At 42.5% G+C, this 23,735-nt stretch overlaps 1 protein-coding gene across 1 annotated transcript in view; it reads left to right on the forward strand.

Annotated features, from left to right (window-relative positions):
* Positions 1-12,347: 12,347 nt before the first annotated feature.
* The window catches only part of HUNK (hormonally up-regulated Neu-associated kinase), an 85,753-nt gene continuing 74,365 nt past the window's right edge, over positions 12,348-23,735 (forward strand). Inside the window, exon 1 of the mRNA XM_042458381.1 lies at positions 12,348-12,683. Coding sequence (XP_042314315.1) covers positions 12,348-12,683 — 336 coding nt within the window. The remainder of the gene's footprint in view (positions 12,684-23,735) is intronic.

Raw genomic sequence — 23,735 nt, forward strand, 5'->3', positions numbered from 1 at the left:
CCACTATGCCAAAACAGTTACTGTTTGTAGATTTACAACTATACATATCATATATAAGCAGATTTTATGTAACACTGCATTCTCATTTGACCTCTTTTTTGCTGATTTGTAAGTGCCAGCCCTATTTCTCCAAATTTCTACCATGGCAGTAACTTTCAGGCCCCATTCCCACTGGGGCATTTGTCCTGTGTAGACCTGGGCAGATCCGGTAACCCCTATACCGAATCTCTAGTACAGTGGTTCCCAAAATTTGGTCATCCAGATATTTTGAACTTCAACTCCCAGAAGCCTTAGTCAGCTTGGTAAGCATTCAGACATCCTGGGAGCTGAAGTCTAAAACATCTGGAGGACCAAAGTTTGGGAACCACTAGCTTTACATTTCCAATAAAACCATTATGCTATATAAGCAAGTCTTACCATGGCACTATCTTTCTGCGGTGATGCCAGCAGTGCTGCTAGTAGAGTCTCCCATGTCAGACAGATTTTTCCTGAGGAGCCAGACGAAATGTGCCAAACAGCTACTGGGCAGCAGCAGAAGTGCAGGGTGACACTGGCAGAAGACCTCTTAGAGACAACAGCAGTGGCACCATAGCTAACACTTGTAATTACTCAGGAAGAGGCAGAATTAAGCCCCTTTTGAATATCTTTTAAAATGGAAACCCTAATGATGAAACAATCCAAAATGAAACAAAAAATAGTGACAGAAGATGAGACTTCCAGGTAGTAAAGCATTAAAAGAGCTACTGGGGCTAAAGACACAACTGGATTCATGCCAAAAGGACATTCAGCTGTCAATGTTCTCAGAGGTGAAAGGCAAGTTTGAGGCTGCACAACACATATGATAGGAACGTGGAATGAAAGAAACATGAATCTGGGAAATCAAGACACAGTAAAACAAGAAATAAAACATATAAACATTGCACTACTTGGGGTGAGTGAGCTAAAGTGGACAGGAATGGGACATTATGAGTCAGATTTTACTCAGGAAATAAAAATCTAAGAAGAAATGGGGTGGTAATAAGAACACTAAACCAACCACTGTGCCAAAATACAACCTGAAGAACATCACTTTAGAATGTAAAAATAATGTAAAAAAATAGATTTGCACTATTTAGCCTAATTAACCAGGAACCAGAAAAACTCTGGACTGAAGCTAGGGACACTATCAGTTGGGAATGCAAAATGACACTATCTACAGACAAAAAGAAAGATAAGCCTTAATGGATGACTGATGAAACCCTTCAGGAAGTTAAGGGTAGACAAGAAGCAAAAGTAAAAGGTGACAGATAAAGAGTCAGAAGCCTGAATGCAACTGGTCAGTGATTTGTGAACAGTAGGGGGAAAAAACCTAAAATAATAATAAATGCAGAGAAATAGAAGATGACAACAAAAATGGAAGAACAAAAGACTTTTCCCACAAGATCAGTAAAATCAAAGAGAAATTTAAACCAAGAGTGGAGATGCTCTATGACCAGTAGGGCTACACATGACATGACCAAGTACAACTAAAAAGCCAAAGGAAACAATCCACAGAGACCTGTATAAATGACATTAAAAGATGACAGATTTATTCAAGGAAGAATGAATGTTGAAGATGACCCTACAGTTTTAGAAGGTGAAGTGAAAGCTGCGCTCAGAGCACTTTGGAGAAATAAACCATCAAGAACAAATGGCATACCAATAAAGCTGCTTAAAGCTACACAGACAGAATCTACTCTAATTCTAACTAACATCTGTCACCAAATATGGGGGAAAAAATATAATGGCCCACAGAAATGTTCAATATATATTCTAATCTCTAAGAAAGGGGACACTAGGGATTGCAGTAACCTCCAGAAAATTACATGAATCTCCCATGCAATCAAAGAGATGCTCAAAATTCTACAACAAAGACTTTTACGGAACTAGAAATGCCAGATGTGCAAGTGGGGTTCGGAAAAAGAAGAGGAACTAGCAGTCACCTTGCAAACATATGTTGGATAATGGAGCACACCAAAGAATTTTACAAGACAATCAGCCTGTGCTTTATAAATTACAGTAAAACCTTTGATCGTGTAGCTCCTGAAAAACTTGACATTGCTCTTAAAGAAATATGTATGCCACAACATTTGATTGGCCTGATGTACTGTAACCTACACTCAGGACAAGAGGCTACTGTCAGGACAGAATACAGAGAAACAGAATGTTTTCCAGTTGGCAAGAGGCCCAGGCAAGGCTGCATTTGATCACTCTATCTGTTTAACTTGTATGCTGAACATATCATACATATAGAAGGATTAGACCTGTACATGTTTTTAAATGATTTAAATGATTTTAAATTTTAAAATTAATTTTTAAAAACCTTTGTTAAAGTAAATACTAACAAATAAATAATGGATTCACAATTCCATATTACTGTATTACTGTACTTGAAATACTCTAAACAGACATTGGTAATCAGCCACAAAAATCAGGTTTTTAATTTAGAATAGATAATACATACTGAGTTAAGTGGTGCCCTTTGCATGCAAGAAAATGAGACCAGAAACAATAGTTTCACTGGGGACCGTGTGTGTGTGTGTGTGTCACATTCAGAACTACTGGTCTTCTTTCTTTCTTTCTTTGCTATAATCCATGAATCCATCACCTCCATATTGTTTAAGACTGAGAAACGTTTATAGAACAATTTATAACCCCCAGAACTGGAGTGTTCTCTCAAGCTGCTGATTTTGAATGTCCTGAAAGGCAGGAAGTTGTTTAGTGATTTAAATTATTACTGGTTGATTGTTCATAGCTATATATTTGGAGGGGCATTGGTGAGATGTTGAGGTTTGCAGGATGGGGTTTCCTTTGTGTCACAGCAGTGTGTAGGGGTACAATACAGTAAGCAAGGACATAAGAAAGTGATTTTTCAACTGTTGCAGTCCAATTGTGGAATGCACTCATTTTGGAGATCTAAATGGCACCAAAACTGGTTTCTTTCCTGTGTCTAGTCAAGAGGGTTTTTTCCCCTAATTAAAACCTTTGAGGCTTAATTTACTTTTAAATGTATATCTACATGGTTTTTAATTGTTCCAGCCTTTCAAGTTGTTTTAACATGTTTTATTTTATCTTATTTAATTAACTTTATTGTTTCAATCTGGAATTAATTTAAAGTATTGTTTTATCTGTATGACATCCCTGGAACCTCATGATAAAGGGTGAAATAGAAATATTTTCATAAAATAATATAAATAAAATAAGTAATGATACCCCCAATATATTAACTATTTGGACTTTAAAACAGAAAAAGAGTGTTTAATTAAACAGGGATTACAAACCATTTTGTCATATACATGGAGTATAATCCTAGAATCTCTCTCTTTCCCTCTCTCCCTCCCTCCCACACACACACACACAAAGTGCACATGGTTTGTGGGTAGGGCATGATGTTAGATTCAAACTGGATGCAGAAAATCATGGCACATGATAAGTATATTATTAACTATGGCCAATAACAAAACTCTTAATGATACCACAAACATCCTGGGAAAATGTAAATCAATTAACATACACAGTGTGATAACTATCTCTTTTCCAATACAAATATCTGCTCAGCAGTTTATAACTTGTTTTACCTTTGAAGTCATAAAGCAATTTGTCCTGTTGCCAAGTAAATGTCTGCATTATTCTCTTGTGCTAAAACCATGAAGTGTCCTGTTGCACCTTCAAGACTTATTAACATAGGCCTGTAGACCTCAGTGCATTGTGTATTGTGGAAATACTTGGGAACTTGTACTGTAATTCAGCTCTCTCCCTTTCAGTTCTTCTGGGCTTCTTGAAGATACCACCCACTTAGCAGTCATAATAACTCATACAATCTGTGGTTAAGATTTATGAAGTTAGAAACCCATTATTTATCAATCCCCAATACTGAGAACATTCCCCTGTATCTGATAACTTAGAGATCTGTTTCTATGCTGCTGTTGTTTCTCATGAAAATAGCTGTATTATTCTGACACTATTCTCTGGAGTATAGAATGGCCACACACAGTTGCCTGTGAAAGTAGGTTTTTGAAACTTCTCAATCAAATCTCCAACCCTACATCAGTTCATTGACTTTTTCTGAAACGTCACAACACCTTTACCATACAAATACCAGTTTGGGTGATGCTGGGGAATGGAAATGTTGTGTCTTTGTGTTGTGTGCCTTCAAATTGTTTTTGACCTGTGGCAACCCTAAGGAAAACCTATCACAGGGATTTCTTAGCATGTTTCTTCAGAGGGGTTTGCCATTGCTGTCCTCTGAAGCTGAGAGAGTATAATTGGTCACTCAGTGAGTTTTCATGGCCATGGGGGCATAGTGGGAATGTTGGTTAAATTCATGACAGTTATTAAGACTTAAATGTTTCTCCCCAGATTATGCTCTCCGCAGTTCCAGTAGGTCTCAGACTGGCTGAGCGATTTATTTTTGATCCTTATTCTCACAAGTCCAACACTCTAGGGGAAAATCTTAATTTTGGAATGGCTTGAAAATCCTTTGTTTGATGTTCATGGACAGTAAGTAACATACTAACCTGCTCAGGCCTAGTAGATTATGACTCACTCACTTTGGATATCCTCAGGTAAAAGTCATAATGGCAGCATATGAAAGTGAATTCCTGACTAGTCAAATGCATTGGTCTAATGTGACCCACTGAGCTTTGGAGTATTTTATTCTGTCAGTAAATCTGGAGCTAACTGTATGAACCCTATTAATGACAATGGAGCTTTGTAAAGAAGTTATAAGTAATACGCTAGTTGTAAGCACTCTAACTACATGAGGCTTGGAACAAAGAACTTGAGGGTCAGGCAAAGAGCCCATTGTTGGAGATGAAAAGTCAGGCGTTCCATCTCCATTTCCATGAAAAATAGTCTAATGCATACATCATGGGGTAAAATCAGCTAGAAAGTCTGACCAAAGCAGGAGAAACACAAACAGGAATGTGGGGTTTATACAGAAAGTTGCTTATGGAGGGAATATAAGACTATACTGGGGTAGATGGGCATGTAAACTTCAGTTTCTTCTCCTGACTACTTTATCGATTAAGGAACTTGGAGGAGCCAACAAGGAACTGTAGCTTTGTGGGGAAAAGTGCAAAAAGATTGGGTTTTTGTTGTTGTTAGTAATTAAAATAGATACTATGTAGCATACACAGTGTGCAAGACCCCCTTACTTTCATGTTTGCTGGCACATAGGTACTCATGGTTAACTCTCCACTGAGTCCACCAAATATGAGAATACAGTATAATTAAAACATTAATAGAAAAGAATGGCACCTTTGATATCAGCAACCCCTGTAGTGGTACCAGCCCAGCACCCATTAACACTACGAAAATAATCCAGGTTGAATCTGGGTTGAATCCTTGGTGTTCACCTGAATGCACCCACTTAACTTGGGATATTTGATACCAGATTTTTCCCCAAGTTTTCCCAAAAGATCTTCATTGTCAGCAGTGTGAATAAGCTTCTGAACTGATTCAGATTGTTCTTTATTGTTCAAAGGGAGGCGGCTCCATTTTAACCCAAAAAATGGCATGTGTGAATTACACAAGGGTTAAAAAGCCTTGAAGAGATTCATGAATGTAATGGGAACAACAATCCCAACATGCATCAGTGCAGCGATCCACATCTCCTCAGGACGAAAAGAGAACACTCCATTAGGCATTTGTAGCTCCTCCAGTGCAGTTCTATGGCTAATGCCTGGAAGATGTTGACCACAGAGTTGGACTGGAGGACCTAGAAATTCCTAAGGTGATGTTCTCTTGGGTAAAAACATAGTGTTTTTGTTATTTGTGTAAAGTAGTGGAAGGGGGTGGCAATAATGATGGGGCAGCAACAGCATATCACATCACAAGCAGTGGAAGAACTTAAGCCAGTGCTTCCCAAGTTATCTGATATGGGGGAATAGGCAATTATTTTTTTCCATTGTGCTGCACTGGTTTCATATTTGTGCTTGGTGGCTACAACTATTTCTTTCTTTCCTTCCTGGAGATCCTCCAGGGACTATCAACTGATGCTTTGTAGACAAGCACCAGCTGATGGAGCACAACCTTCACTTGAAGATGAAGGCAAAGAGTACAGTACACAGTAACCAGTTAGTCAGAATTATCTTTGGAACCCTTGCAACTTTATTTCTACTCTCAGTAGATGGCTCATAGACTGGCACTCATCCAGGGACTTCTTTCAGTAGCAATGACTTAGGTAATCGTTGCCTGAGTTGGAGCAGCAAATGACACTGTTGTGCTGCAGGTCAAGTTGCATAGTATCACAAAGGAGCCTAGTTTATGACTTAGGAGATAAAACAGGTCATAAAACCCTTTCACATTCTTAACAAATACTTAAATATATAGTAATAATAAATTACATTTGTTGTCCTTCAATGACACCAAGGAAACAATTTGTCCCTCTTCAATGAAATGAAAAAATCTGTTGCCTGAGGCAGCCATTCTGCCTGATGGCAGGGGTGGCTCTGCAACTCCTACTTCTGTATTAGTTGACTGTGAAAATATTCTATTTTTCTAGCATCTGTTCACATTGTTAGGTCACATCTCATGCTATGAAAATGTTACAAGTCCTCTTCTGGGGGCTTCTGTATATGAAAGTGATTTGGTATTTAGCACTCTCCATGTAACAATGGTAACATCTGAATCACCCCTTGAATCTGTAAACGGATGCAGATTTATAGACTGCATTTTGTTCTTCTGAGACCATTGATATTTGCCATGAGTTTACCTAGCACAACATTGTTTTGTCTCAGTCTCCTGTCTATTCATATTCCTCATAGAAGTTGTAATAGTGTAAAGTGTTCTAAAAGACAGTTAGGATGAAGGATACTGTATATAACAATTTGTCAAGCTACAGCTAGAAATTGATTTTTTTAAAAAACCAAGCTGTTGAGTACATAAAATGGAGGCAATAGCTGTAAATAAAAATAATGTATAATAAAAAGGCAGGGTATTTCTTTTCTTTAAGCTGCCAAGGTAACTGCGTTTTCAGTTCCACATTCTTTAACAACAAGAAAAAAGGAGGTGGGGACCATTTATGCTTTTATTGGCAGAGCTGTCACGATCTGAGCTCTGGAGCACATTCCACCAGCCAAGGAGTGCAAGCAACGTGAAGTGCTTTTGAGCACAAAAGGTGCCGGGGAAAGCAGCGTTTATACATTAATATTATCAGGGAAAGCATAAAAGAGATCTTGATGGGGGGGGGGGACTGGCAAGCTTTGCTGGGAGGAAAAAGGAGTCACGCGGAGCGGCTGTCAGTACTCTTGAGTGCCCTAATTAAAGAGAGGCAGCAGCACCTTCATGCATTTCAGGTGCCTTACTGAAAACTCTTTGGGGGGAAAGAGGGAGTCATCTTATTGATGCATTTTTGGCTTCAGCAACTGATCAAATAGATAGATCCATCCAAGAAGACAGAGCCCTGAGCCAGCTGGGCTATTGATGACTGAGGACCTTATCACACGGGGGGGGTTTGCAGCGCAGATCCGCAGTCACTCCGGTTCTAGCAATGCAAAGCGTGATGTTTTTCCACACCAGATCCAGAGTCACTCCTGTCTAGCAATGCGAATTAAGGTTAAAACATGATGTTTTACCACACCTGGCTGCCTTTCTGTTGCCCTTCTGAAGTGAGAGGGAAGAGAAGTCAGTTCAATTTCAAGCAAGTCACGTGATGCAGATTCAAGCAAAGCAGAGTGATTGCACATTGTATTACCACACCAGAGCATACTTTGAGGAATCAATGATTCGAATCGGCACCTTTGCACATGCTCAGTGGGGCTCTGGACGTTGTCCTCCTTCCCTGCCCCCTCCTTAGCTGTCATCCTTCATTGGGGTGAAGAACCAGTCAGGGGAAGATGGAATAGGTCGCTGGGGCCAGGATGAGGAGGCAGGGGCAGTCAGAGGATAATGAGATAGGCTGCTGGGGCCAGGATCGGGAGGCAGGGGCAGTCAGAGGATGATGGGATTGGTCGCTGGGGCCAGGATTGAGAGTCAGGGGCAATCAGAGGATGATGGGATAGGTCGCTGGAGCCAGGATCGGGAGGCAGGGGCAGTCAGAAGATGATGGGAATGATGGGATGGGTTGCAGAGTGGCAGAGGGGGCGAGATGGCATGAAGGAGGAGGGGAATGATGGAGCAGGATGCAGGGACCAAGGGGGTGGCATCAGGGTGCTTTTTCACACCAGATTGATTCGTAGTGCAATCGAAGTGAGCTTCAATGCGAATTCTGTGAAGTCCCTTTTTTCTGGTTTTACCAAAATGAGGGGTCACTTTGGAAACACTGTGGAAGCGCCTCACACGGTGCTCTCATAGAAATCAATGGCGTCTGATAACACAGTCACTTTACGATGTGAAACCGCATCGTTGGAAGTGCAGTCACTTCGGAAGTGAGCCAGAACTGGGCCAGAAAACCACCCAAAAGCTCCGTGTGATATACTCCACAGTATCTGGGTTGGAGGTCTCTCATTTGCCCATAGGCGTTATTCAGATTTTCTTTTTTAAAGGGCAACTATGCAGAACATGGCGGCCAGAGTAGTGTCAGGAACATCGAGGAGGGACCACATTACTCCAGTTTTAAAGTCCCTCCACTGGCTGCCTATTAGTTTCCAGGCCCAGTACAAGGTGTTGGTTTAAAGCCCTAAATGGCTTGGGTCCAAACTATCTCAGGGACCGCTTCCTCCCATATAATCCTCCCCACACACTCTGGTCCACTGGGAGGAATTTGCTGCAACCTCAAAGATATAGGCTTTTGGCTAACTCCCAGAGGGCTTTTTCTCTTGTTGCCCCCAGATTATGGAATGACCTGCCGGATGAAATCCATCAACTGACATCTTTAGACAGCTTTAGAAAGGCTGTCAAGACAGATCTCTTCCGGCAGGCCTTTCTGGGATAGATAACCCCGGTCTCAGGAACCCTCTTCTCATGAGAGTCCCCAAGGTCCTCCCTGGAAATTTTACTGTTTTGTCTTGTTTTGTTTTGTAATAATGTGTATGTGTTGATGTTGTTTTAATTTGTTGGTTTTAATTATAATCGATTTAATAACTTTTTAAGGGGGGGGGGAAGGAAGTAGATTTTGATGTATAATATATTGTATTTTATTGCTGTTAGCGGCCCCGATTGACCTCAAAGGGGCAGGATGTAAATAAATAAATATTATCATTAACTATGCGAATAATTTCACTCACGCATTCACACAATTTTTTTTCTCGGAACCGCATCTCTGTGAATTTAGTTGCTCACATGTGCCAGCCCTGTGAATAAAGATGGAGTTGATGATGCGGATGTATTCAAAACATGTTCAAAGCAGGCAGAGTTTTATCCCGGTTTATTCCAGGTCTATTCGCATGGGTTATTCACACAGCCAACAATGCAATACTTTTAGGAAAACTCAGCAAAACCCACAAGATTGATTATCCTGGCTTAAGTCAGGTTTTGGCAGCCCACACCCTACAAATACTTAATCAGATGCCTTTGAAATGCATGTGGACAACAAGGATCCAATCCACATTCTCCCGGGATTATTTTCAACGTCTGAATAACCAGCCCTGGTGGCGCAGTGGTTAAATGCCTGTACTTGCAGCCACTCACTCACAAACCACAAGGTTGCGGGTTCAATACCAGCAAAAGGGCTCAAGCTCGACTCAGGCTTGCATTCTTCCGAGGTCCCTAAAATGAGTACCCAGATTGTTGGGGGCAATTAGCTTACACTTTGTAAACCGCTTAGGGAGTACTTAAGTGCACTGATAAGCAGTATAGACATGTAATTGCTATTGCTATTGGATAAATCTATTTGACTGTAGTTCATAACAAAAGCCGACCCACATTCCACTTTCAAAAGGAACCAAAGGGAGGAGAGGGGAGTTACCAGAATTTCTTTTTACAACCAGATTCCACAAGTCAAACTCTTGTAGTACCTTTGAAACTAAGGGGCTGGACCAATGGGGAGAAAGGGGCAGTGAGATGCCACCCCTTTTTGCCCCCGACGGAGGCCACACCAACCAAATGGCGTGGCCTCTGGGAGCCCTAAAAAGAACCCACTCCTTGTGTGCATCTTCATGGCGGCCCCTGTGTGGATGGGGGCGAGCCATGATGGTGCTAGCGGGGCGCGGTAGGGCTCAGGAGCGTGAGGATGCTCCACTCTCACAAGTCCTAAAAGTGATCCCAGGCTCAGATTATGAAGTAGATGCTCAGATTAGGAAATAGACTTTAATCTAGGAAAGCTCATGCTGTCAACTTCTTTCTTTCAGTTAGTCTCAAAAGTGCTACAAGGTCTCTCTGCATACTTAGTCTACACAGCTATATATATACAGCTATATCTTTGAATTCGGAGTAAGATGTTTTAATTGTTTTTAAATTCTTATTGTAATTTTTCCCCAAAAAATGTTTGTATTTTGTGAGCCGCCTTGGGTCCCTTTCTGGGAGAAAGGAGGCATATAAATAAATAAATAAATAATGGAAGATCAGACCTTTTTAAATGTAAAATTCTTGTTGGAAAATAAATGCCCAAATGTCACTCTTGAAATTGCTAAACTTCTCTCTGAGGCAGCTAGGATTAGAACCCTCTATGTAAAAAGGGAAAGGGAAGAGTTAGATTTAGCAACCCTCCGGACTCTTTGGTCTTATTGAGGGGGATATGTAACTTTTGAGTCTATGGACTGTAACAAATTATGGCTAACTGAATTGCTCAGGGTATAGGGCTGCTGAGGGGCTCTTGCCTGCCTCCCCCCTTTTCCCCCTCATTGCATTTGTTCCCAGCTGAAGGATCAGATTAAATGACTGCAAATTCAGCCTGAGTGATGCTTTCCTCTCCCATACTCCCCTTCTCAATCTCTACTAGAAGCCTGGAAGAGCCAGGCAGCATCCACACTGCAGAAATAATCCTGCTCAACACCATTTTAACTGTAATGGCTCCATGCTATGGAATTCTGGGAATGGTAGCCTGCTGTGGCACTAGAGCAAAACAAATGGCGGCAAGATGACTCCATAATTAAAAAGTCTTATCTGGAAACTCACATGTCCACCAAAAAGAATACAATCAAGACAGTCCTATACATGCCTACTTGGTCCTATTGGGCTAAGCCCTCCATAGCCTTGGATTTCTTTTATCCATGGATACATTCCAAAAAGCAAGCCTTGATTTTGCCATTTTGTGGAAGGAGAACTATTTTTCAATGCCACTGAATATCATGGGACTTGAACATCCACAGATTTTGGGTGCATATCATGGGATTTAGGGCATCCATGTGTGTGTCTGTGTGTGTGTTTCTTGGAAGTAAACCCTAGCAGGCACCAAGGGCCTAGAAATCAGAAGACAGAAGTCTGACCATAAAGTGAAATAATTTCTGGGGGAACACTTGCCTTAAAGTTCTTGCAGCAACCCCTGTTTACCTGGGAGTAAGTTCCAGAGTAGTCCTATTGAATTCAGTCTACACTTGCCTCTTCCCGTTTGCTAGGGTTAGGGGCACAGGACCCCCCTGAATGGGGAAAAACCCTAAAGAACAAAAGCACTGTGTTTCCACCTGAGAGGACAGCACTCTCTAGGGATCTCTGGGTCCGGCTCCAGGGCAGCAGACAGACCCTGACCCTAGGACTGCGCTGGAGGAGCTAGGAAGGCCTGGCAGAGCCTTCTTTCTAGGAATCGCTGGCTCTTTCAGTGCAACTTTTAGTTAAAGTCGACCATAGAGTTGCACTGGAGGAGGACCTAGAGATTCCTAGACAGAACATAGTCATCAAATCTGTGAATAATCAAAGCCGCAAATATCAAAGCTGCCAATGTTTAGGGATGACTGTATTATTGTTGTTGTTGTTGTTGTTGTTGTTATATTGAGAGCAAAAGGCTTGCGGGGCCAGTTGCGCCCCGCGGCAGTGAAAGTGGCGTGGGAGCGGGTTCTTCTCGCTCGGTGTGGATGCAACTGAGGCAGGGGGGGGGGGGAGGGGGGGGGGGCCCAAGTGATGGACAGCTCCAAGGAGGGGAGGGCATCCAAGCCCCAGCCAACCGGCTCCCAGGGAGGCGCCTGGGCTGCGAGAGAGAGCGAGGGAGCCGGTTCTGGCTCTGGCTCTGGCTCTGGCAAGGGATGCGCAGCGCTGGCTCTGGGGCTTCTTGGCAGAGCGGCTCCTTCCTCCTCCTCCTCCTCCTCCTTTCGGGGCCAAGCGAGAGCTCTGGGGCTTTGGAAGCCGTGGCCCCTTCCAGGGCAGGAGTGCCTCCGGGGCTGCCCTCCTAGAGGCTCGCAAGCAGCCGTCGGCTCCTTCCACGTGGAGCGGGCGCCTTGTCGGGGGCATCCTTGGCACGACTAGCCTCCGCATCTCCCGCAAGAGAGAGCCCCGGAGGCTCCCGCATCGGCCAGAGGATGCCGGCGGCGGCCGGGGACGGGCTTCTGGGGGATCCGCTGTCGGGGCCCTTCGGGGAGGGCGGCGGCGGAGGCGGGGGCGGCGGGGAGCCCTTGGCGGCCTCTCCCCCTCTGGCGCTGGCCCTGGCCCTGGCCCCCGAGGGGCTGCCTGCTGCTCTTCCTGCTGCTGCTCCTTCCTCCCCGGCGCCCGCCTGGCTCAGCGCCTCGGCCGCCCGGGAGCGGCTCCGCGAGTTCCCCCACACCAAGCGGGTGGGCAACTACCTGGTGGGCAGGAAGCTGGGCGAGGGCTCCTTCGCCAAGGTCCGAGAGGGGCTCCACGTCCTCACCGCCGAGAAGGTAGGAGCCCAGAGCCCTGGCCCCCCCCCCCGCCTTCCACCCAGGGCGGCCAGCCGCCTCCTCCTCTTCTGCCCAGGAGGAGCCTTTCCCAAGGGTCCGTCCTTCTGAGCATCGCTGAGAAACATGGCTTCATGTGCTGAGTGCTTTTAGCTTTCGTTTGTGCCAGTCTCACATTCTTTTGGAAGGTCCTACATTCCCAGGACGCATCCTCCTTTCAGCCTTCTGCCCAGGAGGAATCCCATCATGTCCTCCATTTGGGGGCATGACTAAGAAACACGCATTTCTACTCCTACATTTTCCTCCAATGTCCTCCTTTTCCCGGACAGGCCCCACATTTCGACCTTCGGTCCAGGAGGCATTCCAAAATGTCCTCCATTCTGAGCATGACTGAGAAGCATGCCTTTCTATTTCTGTGAGTGGGGGGGTTTTTGGCCTTTATTTAGGAATGTTCTTAATTTTTCATGAATGTCCTCCATTTTGCCCTCCCTTGTGTTAGGAGGACACCTGGGCACCCTGTCTGTCAGGGACCTCCCTGTCCCACCAACCTTGTCCCCCCCAACACCTAGTCCGCGCTCAGGCTAAGCAGTGGTCCTCCTTTTTCCCGGACATGTCCTCCATTTCAGCCTTCCATGCAAGAAGAATTCCAAAATGTCCTCCATTTCGACCATGACTAAGAAGTGTGAACTTACATCCACCTGCAGGGTGACCAGACACGTCCTCCTTTACCCGGACATGCCCTACCTTTCCTCCTCCTGTCCAGGAGGAATTCCAAAGTGTCCTCTATTTGGAGCAAAGGAAGCTTGAATATATATTTCCAGGAGTGTTTGGAGCTTTTCTGTGGTCCTGTCCTCCATTTTGGCTGTGAGGACACAGTCCACTCCTGTCCCCCTGCGGGGGATGCTGTCTGCCACCTTCCCGCTTGCCAGGCGCCTCACCAACCCTCTTTCTTTCTTTCTTTCCTTCCTTCCTTCCCTTTGGGGAAAACGAAAAGGCTTGGAGTGGGTTGAGGGCGTGAGGGGCAGAGGCAAAGAAGGGGCTGGAAGGGGACGGGCCCTTTGTGAGGAGGCTCTAAGCCTTTGTGAGGAGAGAGAAGAAGAAGAAGGGCTGGAGGGGGAGGACAGAGGGAGGGCAAGGGGGATTCTGATGAGAGTCAGAATACAGAGAGGCACCGAATTGCTTCATTTGCTCAGGGGTATGTGTGTCTGGAGAGAAAGAGAGAGGTTATATCTTATCTGACATCTATCTATTATTATGATGATGCTTATTTATAATCCCACCTTCCTTCCAGTGTGGGGATCCAAGACGGCTACCTGTCTATCTATTTGTCTTTGTTGTTGTTGTTGTTGTTGTTGTGTGCCTTCAAGTCCTATCCGACTTGTGATGACTCTAAGGTGAACCTGTCAGGTCTTGACAAGATTTATCCAGAGGAGGTTTGCCTTTGCTGTCCCCTGAGGCCGAGAAAGTGTGACTTGCCCGAGGTTACCCAGTGGGTTTCATTCCCAAGCTGGGAAATCAATCACTCTATCTCTCTATGTATCTATCATCTGTCTATCCATCTCTCTACCTATCTAGCTCAAAACACAATTGGGATGCAACGTTCCATTGTTGCAGAATGCCAGGAAGGCACAGGGTACTTCCAGTTCCAGATCATGTACAGGAATTGTCCAGCCCCCCTTAGATATGGTTGGACTACAACTCCCTTTAACCCGTAGTGTAGCCAAAGGTGAAGAATGCCAGGGAGTTGCAATTGATTCATATCTGGAGGGCTGAACAACTCCCGCCCCTTTCTGGACTGACTGACAGTTACTTCCAGACTGTCTGATCCCCCCCCCCCCCAGTGACTCAGTGCTCTCACCAGCAAGGCACTGTATAGCTTTTGGTTTGATCATGCCTTCATCTTGCCATAAGTCACAGGATTTTATAAGGTTTATAATTTTATAAGATCATGATTGTGGCAGCACTGTCCACTTGCAACCTTTTTAATTTTTCTTCCACTTCTGTGGAAGGATCCCTTGAGGAGGATAAAAAAAAAAGATGGAATAGCTGCAGCATGATTTCTAGTTTCTGATGGGTTTTCTGCAGAAAGAAAAAAGATGGAAGGGAGGAAATACAGGAGGATGGTAGTGTCTGGCCACAAATGGTGGCAGGATGAAAAAGCCCTGTCTGGAAACTCACCTATCTGCCAAAAATACAAACAAGACAGACCTATACCTGCCTACTCAGTAGTCCTGTTGAATTTAATGTATGCAGGAATCAGTACACGGAAGATAAAGTGAAATAATTTCCAGAGCAATACCTGTCTTAAATCTATTGTAGCAACCCCTGTTTGCATGAGAGTAAGTTCTGCAAAGCTCATTGGGACTTGCTTCCCTGTAGAGAGATGTAAGAAAATAAATTGCGCAGTCAGTTGCATGTTTCCTCAGGCAGTGGGTATGCATGCACACACTCACTCAACTCAATAGTTGCTCAGGAGATTCTGGAAACTGCAATCCCCAAAGTAATTTTTCCAAGTTCTGTGTAAGAGGAGTTAGTAAAAACTGTTTATAGGCAACTCTGAAATAATAGATTTGTAGAGGACAAGGCCAAGACATTTTACAGAGCCATTAACTATTGAGGTATGTGTGCTGACATTTGATAGAGTGGTGTTGGAAACTCCTGTGGTTGTGATGTATAGAACATATCACAAGAATAATTCAAGTAGTTCATTAGGTGAAAGTGCAAATATTTTTGAGATAGGTTCACTCTTTTGCCAAAGTGGTTTTCAAGGTTGCAGTCCCCTGAGATCATCGATACTCACTCCCCACAGGACCGATCCAAAAATGCTTCAGATCTTATCTGGAGAATGTGGATCTGGCTGTAGTTGCATACACACACCATCACGTCTAAACCACATCTGCACTGCAGAAATAATGCAGTTTGAAACTTTACAGCCATGGCTGGGATTGGGTGAGGCACCAGAGCTCTTAGACAGAGAAGGCTAAATATCTCAGAAAACTACAAATCCCAGAATTCCATAACACTCAGCCATGGCAGTTAAAGTGCCAAACTGCATTATTTCTGCAGTGCAGTTCCAGCCCCAGATTAGATTTCTGGTCACTGTTTTTGATTGCTGTTAAGTTGACTCTGACTTAAAGCAACCCTATCACAGGCTTTTCTTGGCAGAATTTATTCAGAGTGAGTTTGCTGGTGCCTTCCTCTGAGCAGGGACATAGCTAGGATTTTAGGAAGGGGTGGGGGTCCAGACTAAGTGCCATCATTATAATGGGGCTTGAGTGCGGCGGTGCAACAGCACACACCATTCATTTTTCTAATGGAAGGGGGGGGTCCGGACCCCCAGAACCCCCCCCCCCTTGGCTACATCCCTGCTCTGAAGCTGAAAGAATGTGTCTTGCCCAAGGTCTCCCAGTAGGTTTCCAAGCCTGAGGAGAAATTCAGAGCTTGGACTCCTAGAGTCCTAGCCAAACATAGGGATTACACTGCTTCTGTACCAGTGGCATTGGCTGATTGTTGGCTGTCCAAGTGCTAGTCCTGACCTTTAAAAGTAGGAATGGTTTGTGGCCAGATTATTTGAATGACAATATTCACCAACATAAACCTGTCCAGGCCCTTTAGGAGATATCAGGCAGGCTGGAAAATGACCCCTCAGTAGTGGCTCCTCTGATGTGGATTCCTTCTGCTTGCAGGTGCCTATGGCTCTGTCACTGGTTTCTTTCAAAGCACACTTAATGTTTTGATTGCTTATTTAAATAAATAAATAAATAAATATGCATTCTGTTCAAATGCTTTTTTAATATAAAGTTTGAATATACAGGGGTACCCCGGGTTACATTAGTCCCGCCGCCACGCTTTCTAACCCGAAAATCTTCGTAAGGCGAAAGCAATAGGCGCTAATGGGGACAAGCCGCGATTTCGTTTGAAATAGCGCCGAAAAAAGCCCAAAAAATTTTTCGTAACCCGAATAAACCTTCGTAAACCCGGAACAGTTTTTTTGAATAATGGATTTTTTTTTCGTAACCCGGAAATTTCGTAAGGCGGCGCATTTGTATCCCGGGGTACCAGTGTATTGTTTTCTCTGTGTATTGTGAACTGTCTTGTAAGGGTTCTTCCTAAAAGGTGAGGTATGGATGGAGGCATGAATAAACAAACAAACAAATAAACAAACATAGTGGTTATGCAGAAGCCCATCATTTCTATCTAGGACTGGCTATGTAACAATGCATTCCTGTACATATTGTACACTGGGAATTTACACTCAAGTAATTGTGCCCACTTTAGTTTGCATTTTTTTCAGCCAGCACTGATCTTAATTTCACAACAATGTCTTTCCATCCTGCCCCATGAAGAGTTTCTATGTCATCTGATGATACAGCTATCTTACTTTATGAGATGTTGGTGGAATAAGGCATCATACTGCTTGTTTTGTATCTCATGCAATCTGATCCTCTGCATTTTTGTTGAAAAGAAAATACCACTGAACTCAGTGGAAATTACTCTGGGTTAAGTATTCCTATGATTACCTGGTGGAAGCAACAAGTTGTTACTTCATATCTCATACACAGATAGTATCATCTGGTGGTGTCCTGAAATGATGGAGGTGCTGCCTCTATTCCAGTTGCTACTACTGAGGCCTCAGAGGGAAAGAGCAGCAGCCAGCGCCTGCTGGTCTTAATGTCCTTCCCCACTGCCATCCCCTTTTCCTTATGGGTCATGTCTTTTTAGATTGTAAGCCTGAGGGCAGGATATTGCCAAACTGACAATGGTAAATGTAAAGCAGCATGTATGGTGATGGTGTACGCCCATGTACGCCCAACAAGCAAACAAAGAACTATGCCTGCAGTTTTATCAGTAGAGTTCTAAAAACAGATGTTAAAAAGGTATAATTGTCAATGCAATCTTTTTGGGAAAGCAAGAGATGTAGACGTGCCTGAAGAGTCTTAGAAGATATCAAGCTTATTAAACTGTCTATTAATTTGATATAAAGCATTGACTAAATGCTTTCAATTAGCCAGTCAACATTTAGTTCTAATATAAATAATTTTTTTTAAAACCCTGCAAATGTCCATCTTAGAAAAAGCATTCCATTCTCAGTGAGAGGGAAAGTGGAATGACTCTCCAAGGGGATTCTACTTCATCATATCTATATAATGGGGAGGAGTTATAGTTTAGTGATAGAGCACCTGCTTTGAACAGAGAGTATACTGTATTCACTCCCTGACATCTCCACTGAGGATGGGATAACATTGGCCTGAAAACCTGGAGAGTCACTGCCAATCAGTGCCAAAAATATATACTAGATGGACCAGTTCTTCATGTCAAACAGATTATTCTGTTTTTAGGCAGAATAAAAATAGAGTACATTTCTTTCCCAGAACTATGGTTTAGGGTCATATAGATATTGAAGCAGAATTAATTAAACAATTCAGTAATTAATGGATTAAATCCCATGCAGTTAATCTTATTTCTTACACTGAATAACTGGCCTATAAACTGATTTGCAGCATGGGACTGGATTAGGGAGAAGCAGCATGGTGTAATGGTTTGGGCATTGGACTATGACTCTGGAGAGCAGGGTTCAAATCCTTGTTTGACCACGGAAACCAACTTGATGACCTTAGTCAAGTCATATTCGCTCAGCCTCAGAAGAAAGCAAAGGCAAACCACCCTCTGAACAATCTTGTCATGAAAAGCCGTGATAGGATTTCCTTAGGGTCACCACAAATGAGTTGAAGATACATAATCACAATTAGTACTGAATAATTTAAGAATTCTTTGATTTGCCAGCTCAGCTATGAAGTGGAGGGAATGGGATTTTGCCTCTTGGAATGGTATGAAGATCAGGATGAAGATGCCTTCTCTAGAAAGAATGCAAAGTCTGGATCTCTGCCACTGATACTATCATTATGTAGATATTAATTTTAAAAAACCATTAAATGTTTTAGTCATAATTTAGAATTGAAAAACACAGTGCTTCTTTATGCTTCCATGTAACTAAGAACAGATTTGTGTACAGAAGGTACTGTAGCTGTCAGAGATAAAAACACATATAAATGAGAACACTGTATGCCTCTTTTGGATGGATAGCTCAATTCCTTTTTTCACCTTACATAAACTCTAAGTTCAGATTTAGCTGCAAATTGATTTATTTACTACATTCATATACTGCATTTCTGCTAAAGCATATAAGGCACTTTATAATGTAGAATAAGTTAGAACAGACAAGCATGATAAAAAAGGGAGAAGGGGAGAAGAATGGGGTGAGGAAGGAAAACTGGCAATTTTGGGTACCAGTTACTAAATTAATAGACTCGTGTAGTTCCATAATCTCACTTCATTCCTTATACTGCATATGGGGAGGAACTCCACAAAGTTGAAGGGACATCTAGGCTGTTCATCTGGCCCCACTCATGTCATATGGCTTCTTGGACCTATTCTCCAATATGAGTGATTTTCACCTGGATGTTTAATTAAGGGAACGTTACATGTGCAGATCAATAAAGTAATCTATGGCGGGTTCCACACCGCCAGAAAGTACGTACTCGGCACGTACTAGGGTTAGGAAGGGGCGTCCTTTCCGGACACCTCTAACCCTAGTACATGCCGAGCACGTACAAAATGGCGGCGCCCATTCTACATGGGTGCTGCCATTTTGACGTAGCGGACTCTTAGCGTCCACATGTCTTGGCACCATTATGACTATTAGATTATTTTGCTGTGTGGAGGAGCCATGCAGACCGCCCTTTTGGGCGGTCTGTAAAGCACCTATGAGTTATACTGTAGAGTTTGTGGAAGTCAGCACATTGAACTTTACATACTTAGGCTTTTGCTGATCAGAAGTTTACATGCAATTTGTTGGTGTCAGGGATGGAATTAGCAGTTTACTCCTTTCTACATGGGATGTCCTTTTTTGTGCCACATAATAGTAGGGGGTTAATTATTTCCTCTAGAAAATTCTAAAATGTGAAAAGCCTAATGCCAGATGATCCTAGTAGAGATGACTTCACTGTCCCAGCTGTTTATCAAAAGAAGCAACCTAATTATGGATGTAGGCAGATCTTGGTGTGGAGAAGCCAAATGGTAGAAGAAAAGCCATATTTGTTTATTTATATTAGTGTTTCTTTGTTGTTATTTGCTGTCATATTGCCTTTGACATAGGGGAACTTGATGCATGAAATAACTCCATGAACCCTGGTTATGAACTGCTTTGCTCAGATCTTGCGAACTCGGGGCCTTGGCTTCCTTGATTGACTTAATCCACCTATAGTATGGCATTCCTCTTTTCCTACTGCCTTCCAATTTACCAAGCATTATTATCTTTTCCAGATAATAATGGCCTCAGTTAAGCCATTTTCACTTCCAGAGAATATTCAAGCCTGATTTGTTTTAGAATCCATTCATTTGTCTTCTTGCCAGTCCCTTGAACTAGAAACAACCAGTTTGGGTTCTGAAAGCAAATCATACGAAACTAATCTTACCTTTTTAAAAATAGAATTGCAAGCTTGGTAGATCAGGGGAGTATTGTGGGTGTAGTATATCTTGATGGTTACTTATTTCCCAGCCAAATATAAGTGTTGCCTGATGCTCTGGAAACCCAGGCAGAAATTAGTGATCAGAAAAATTGAATCTGTTGAATTGACATTGTACATCTGTTAAAAGGTTCAAGGATGAGGCCAAGAAGAATTTTAAAAAATGTGATAACCTAGTACAGAATTGTGAAGGAACCAAAATCTACCTAATTAGCTCTTTAAATGCTAGCAACTGGCTACAAAGTGGCAAAATGTTTTTGATGTTAAGGATCCCACCAAGTCTGAAGGAATTTACATCCTTCTGTTTTATGATTGTGGAATTTGAGGATTAATGAGTGCCAATTAGTGTACTATGCGGTCCTCAAGTCAAAGTGCCAAACCTGGGTTTTACCTTCCCTCATAATTTTTTGGATGTTAACATAGCACCCTATAATAATCTACCTCTTAGCAAATTTTAGTTATGAAACCTTAGTTCTATAAACCGACGCACAAAATTTCATTCTTTACCTTGTAAAAAAGAAGTACAGTACAAGCACAAAAAATTAATCTAGGATAAATATATGTTTAGTTTGTGTTATGCTCCCTAGATATATATCTAGTGTTGTTTGACAGCTCCTTCAAGAGTTTCACATTAGCCATCATGCTCTAGCATGCTTAGTCAAGATTTTAAGCACCAGCAGAGTTACTTTTTGGGACTATACCCCCAAGATGCTCATGTTGTCTGGAGGAATTCTGAGAATGGTAGTCCAGAGAGTAAGTTTTCCAAGTTTTGGGCTTGAGGCACTTGAACACACATCAGTTGAAAAAATAATGTGAAACAGGTTATTTCTCAAATATCAATACAATTGACTAACATAAGCTTTTAATGTCACAAATAAAATAGTAAGCCTTATGTGAACTTAATAAGCACTCTGTACATTTCATTTCTTTTTGTACAAAAAGAAGGAGGCAGCAGTCTTACATAGAGTAGGTTTCCATAGCACTAGTTACAGAGCTGGGTTAAAGGATATGTAGAAACATTCTGAATAGCAACGTTTTCCCCTCCTACCACAGCTATGCCATCTGTATTTCCAACAAGAGCTTGCAAAAGGCGGTGGCGGGGGGGAATACTTGCAATACAGGCCAGTATTCCTAAACCATTTGCTGTCAAGATGGGATCCACTGGCACCAAAGTCTGGTGGAATGTAATTGTGTGGTGTCTTCACATTAGTGTGAAATAATTCATTCTGCCCTTTCTTATTTGGCCAAGTTAGAGGTGGAATGCAATCTTTGAGAGATGAACTCCACCTGAGTGAACATACATCATAACCTACTGGATCTTACAGGTCCCCTCTATGCTGAAGAGCAGAAGTAGGAAATGTTTGGCCCTCCAGATGTTGCTGACTTCTGGTCCCCATTTACTTGTACCCAGTAAAGTCAAGGAGGAAGAATTGTAGTCCAACAACATCTGGAAAAGCATGTTTCCCATCTTTTCCAAATAGTAGTATTGCACTTGTTCTCCAGACCCTGACAAGATTATGTTTATAGCCATGGCAGCTAAAGCAGCTCCTGTCATCTAGAAGTTGGAGAAAACTCCTTTGAAATACATTTGTGTCTGTACAAGGGGCTGGGGTTAGTTTTTGCTTTACCCTGGGCATTTATGCGCAATATTTGCAGCTTCCCTGGTTGGGTGACCCAAGTTCCACTTCAGACTATGATAAACCACAACATTGTGTCCAGAAGTACCACAGGTTTAAGCCTAAGTCTAAATGGCTCATTATTACATGCCTACTGAGTTCCCAGCTAAGAAACAAAAAAAGTTTGTTTATATAAGTTCTCTTGACTATAATAATAACTGGAAATTTGCTTATGAGTGTGAGCATGTGCTGGAACTAGAAGTCTGGTTTATCGTGAGCCCTGATGGCTGGAGTAATTCTGCGAGTTACAGTAAAAAAAACAAAAAAAACCCTTTTCCAAACTCTACTTTTATTGACATGAAAGTTGTCTCGAAATAGTTGAATATTTATTGAATGTCAGTAAGGAACAAAACCAATATTGCAGTGTTCATGAACAGATTATTAACACCATTAAATATTTGTTGAATGTCCTGGCGCTAAAGAATGCTTTGCCAAAACCTGTAGAAATGTGGCCTTTCAAATTTTGTTGAACTGCAAATCTCCGCATCCCTTACTGTTTGGTATGCCATCTAAGCTGATGTGTATTGGAGTTCAGCAATAAGGAGAACAACACCATTCCCCATCCCTATTGTAAATGAATACTTCAGTTCGATCCAGGATAAATCTTGCCATCACAAACTTTGAAAGCCTCAATTTCAACCCACTGGAAAAAAATCTGTTTACTCATTTCATTAATGGCTAGGCTTTAAGAACCTCCATTCTCTCCTCTTTTGTATGAAATCAGATGTTTTGAATCACAGTACCTGGTAGGCAATTCAAAGCAGTTGCTAAAGATAAAACTCTCCAGGTTGTGCCGTAAAGACAGAATGACTAATATCAGAAGTGATCTTTTAATAGAAAGTTCTCTTGTTAGACAAAGCAAACAGCTGCTACACTGTGTATTTTAGAACCTTGGCAATGCAGGGGTGGCTTGTGTGGGAAGAACAAGCATTCCACAGAAAGCTGGAAATTCCTGTTAACCTTTGACAGGTTGATGTTGAATGAAGCAAGCAGTTTGTGACAGCAGCTATGTAGCAGGTCCTACTGGATTTGTCAATGGCCAGACATTTTGCATAGAATTCTTTTAAAGTGCATGCTCATGCAGCAGACATGGTTCCTTTGAATTTTATGTCTTGCTTTACCTTTTGAAGCACTTATGAATGACTGAAATATGTATGCAATGTGTAGTATAGCTCCAAATCTTCTCTGCAGATGTTCAGTTGCCAGATGTGTGTGTGGTGTTCAAAAAGCCTGAATGAAGTTCAGTCTTAGAAACAGTTACAGCCACAGATGCTGGTGAAACATCAGGAATAAACTCTTCTAGAACATAGCCACATAGCCTAAAAACCCCATAAAAACCTATAGTTACAGGGTAAATTTGGTTGTTTCAAGATGGGTGGAAATACTAAAGTTGTTGAATTAACAACTGCTTGCTCTGTTACAGTGTTAGGATACTTTTTTTGCAGGAATATCAACTAGTTCTTCTCTTTCTTTTAAAAAAATAGTTATTGAAAGAAAAATCGAAGCCAGCGCAGTGCCTCACTCTGACTGGTGCATTTTTTCTGACTTAGGACCTGAAAAGGGCTTCAGGGAAAACCAACACAAGGCTGTTTATGGCAAGTTCACTATGATACTGGTTAAATGCTACACTGGAACCATAAAGCCATCCATCCATAACCTGGGATCAATTCCATTAAGCTTAAATGGCACTCCTTCTAAGTAGACATTGATAGGGTTGAACGTTAGTCTCACACTGCATCACTGTAGAAACATGCACAAGCAATAACCATATATCCTAGATGTATATTCTCTGAGATAGCAAATACAGCAGGGAATCCTACAGCAGATCTGGTGAAGGTTACACTGCTCCCAAT

Source organism: Sceloporus undulatus, chromosome 3, assembly GCF_019175285.1.
Source record: "Sceloporus undulatus isolate JIND9_A2432 ecotype Alabama chromosome 3, SceUnd_v1.1, whole genome shotgun sequence".
Classification (NCBI taxonomy): domain Eukaryota; kingdom Metazoa; phylum Chordata; class Lepidosauria; order Squamata; family Phrynosomatidae; genus Sceloporus; species Sceloporus undulatus.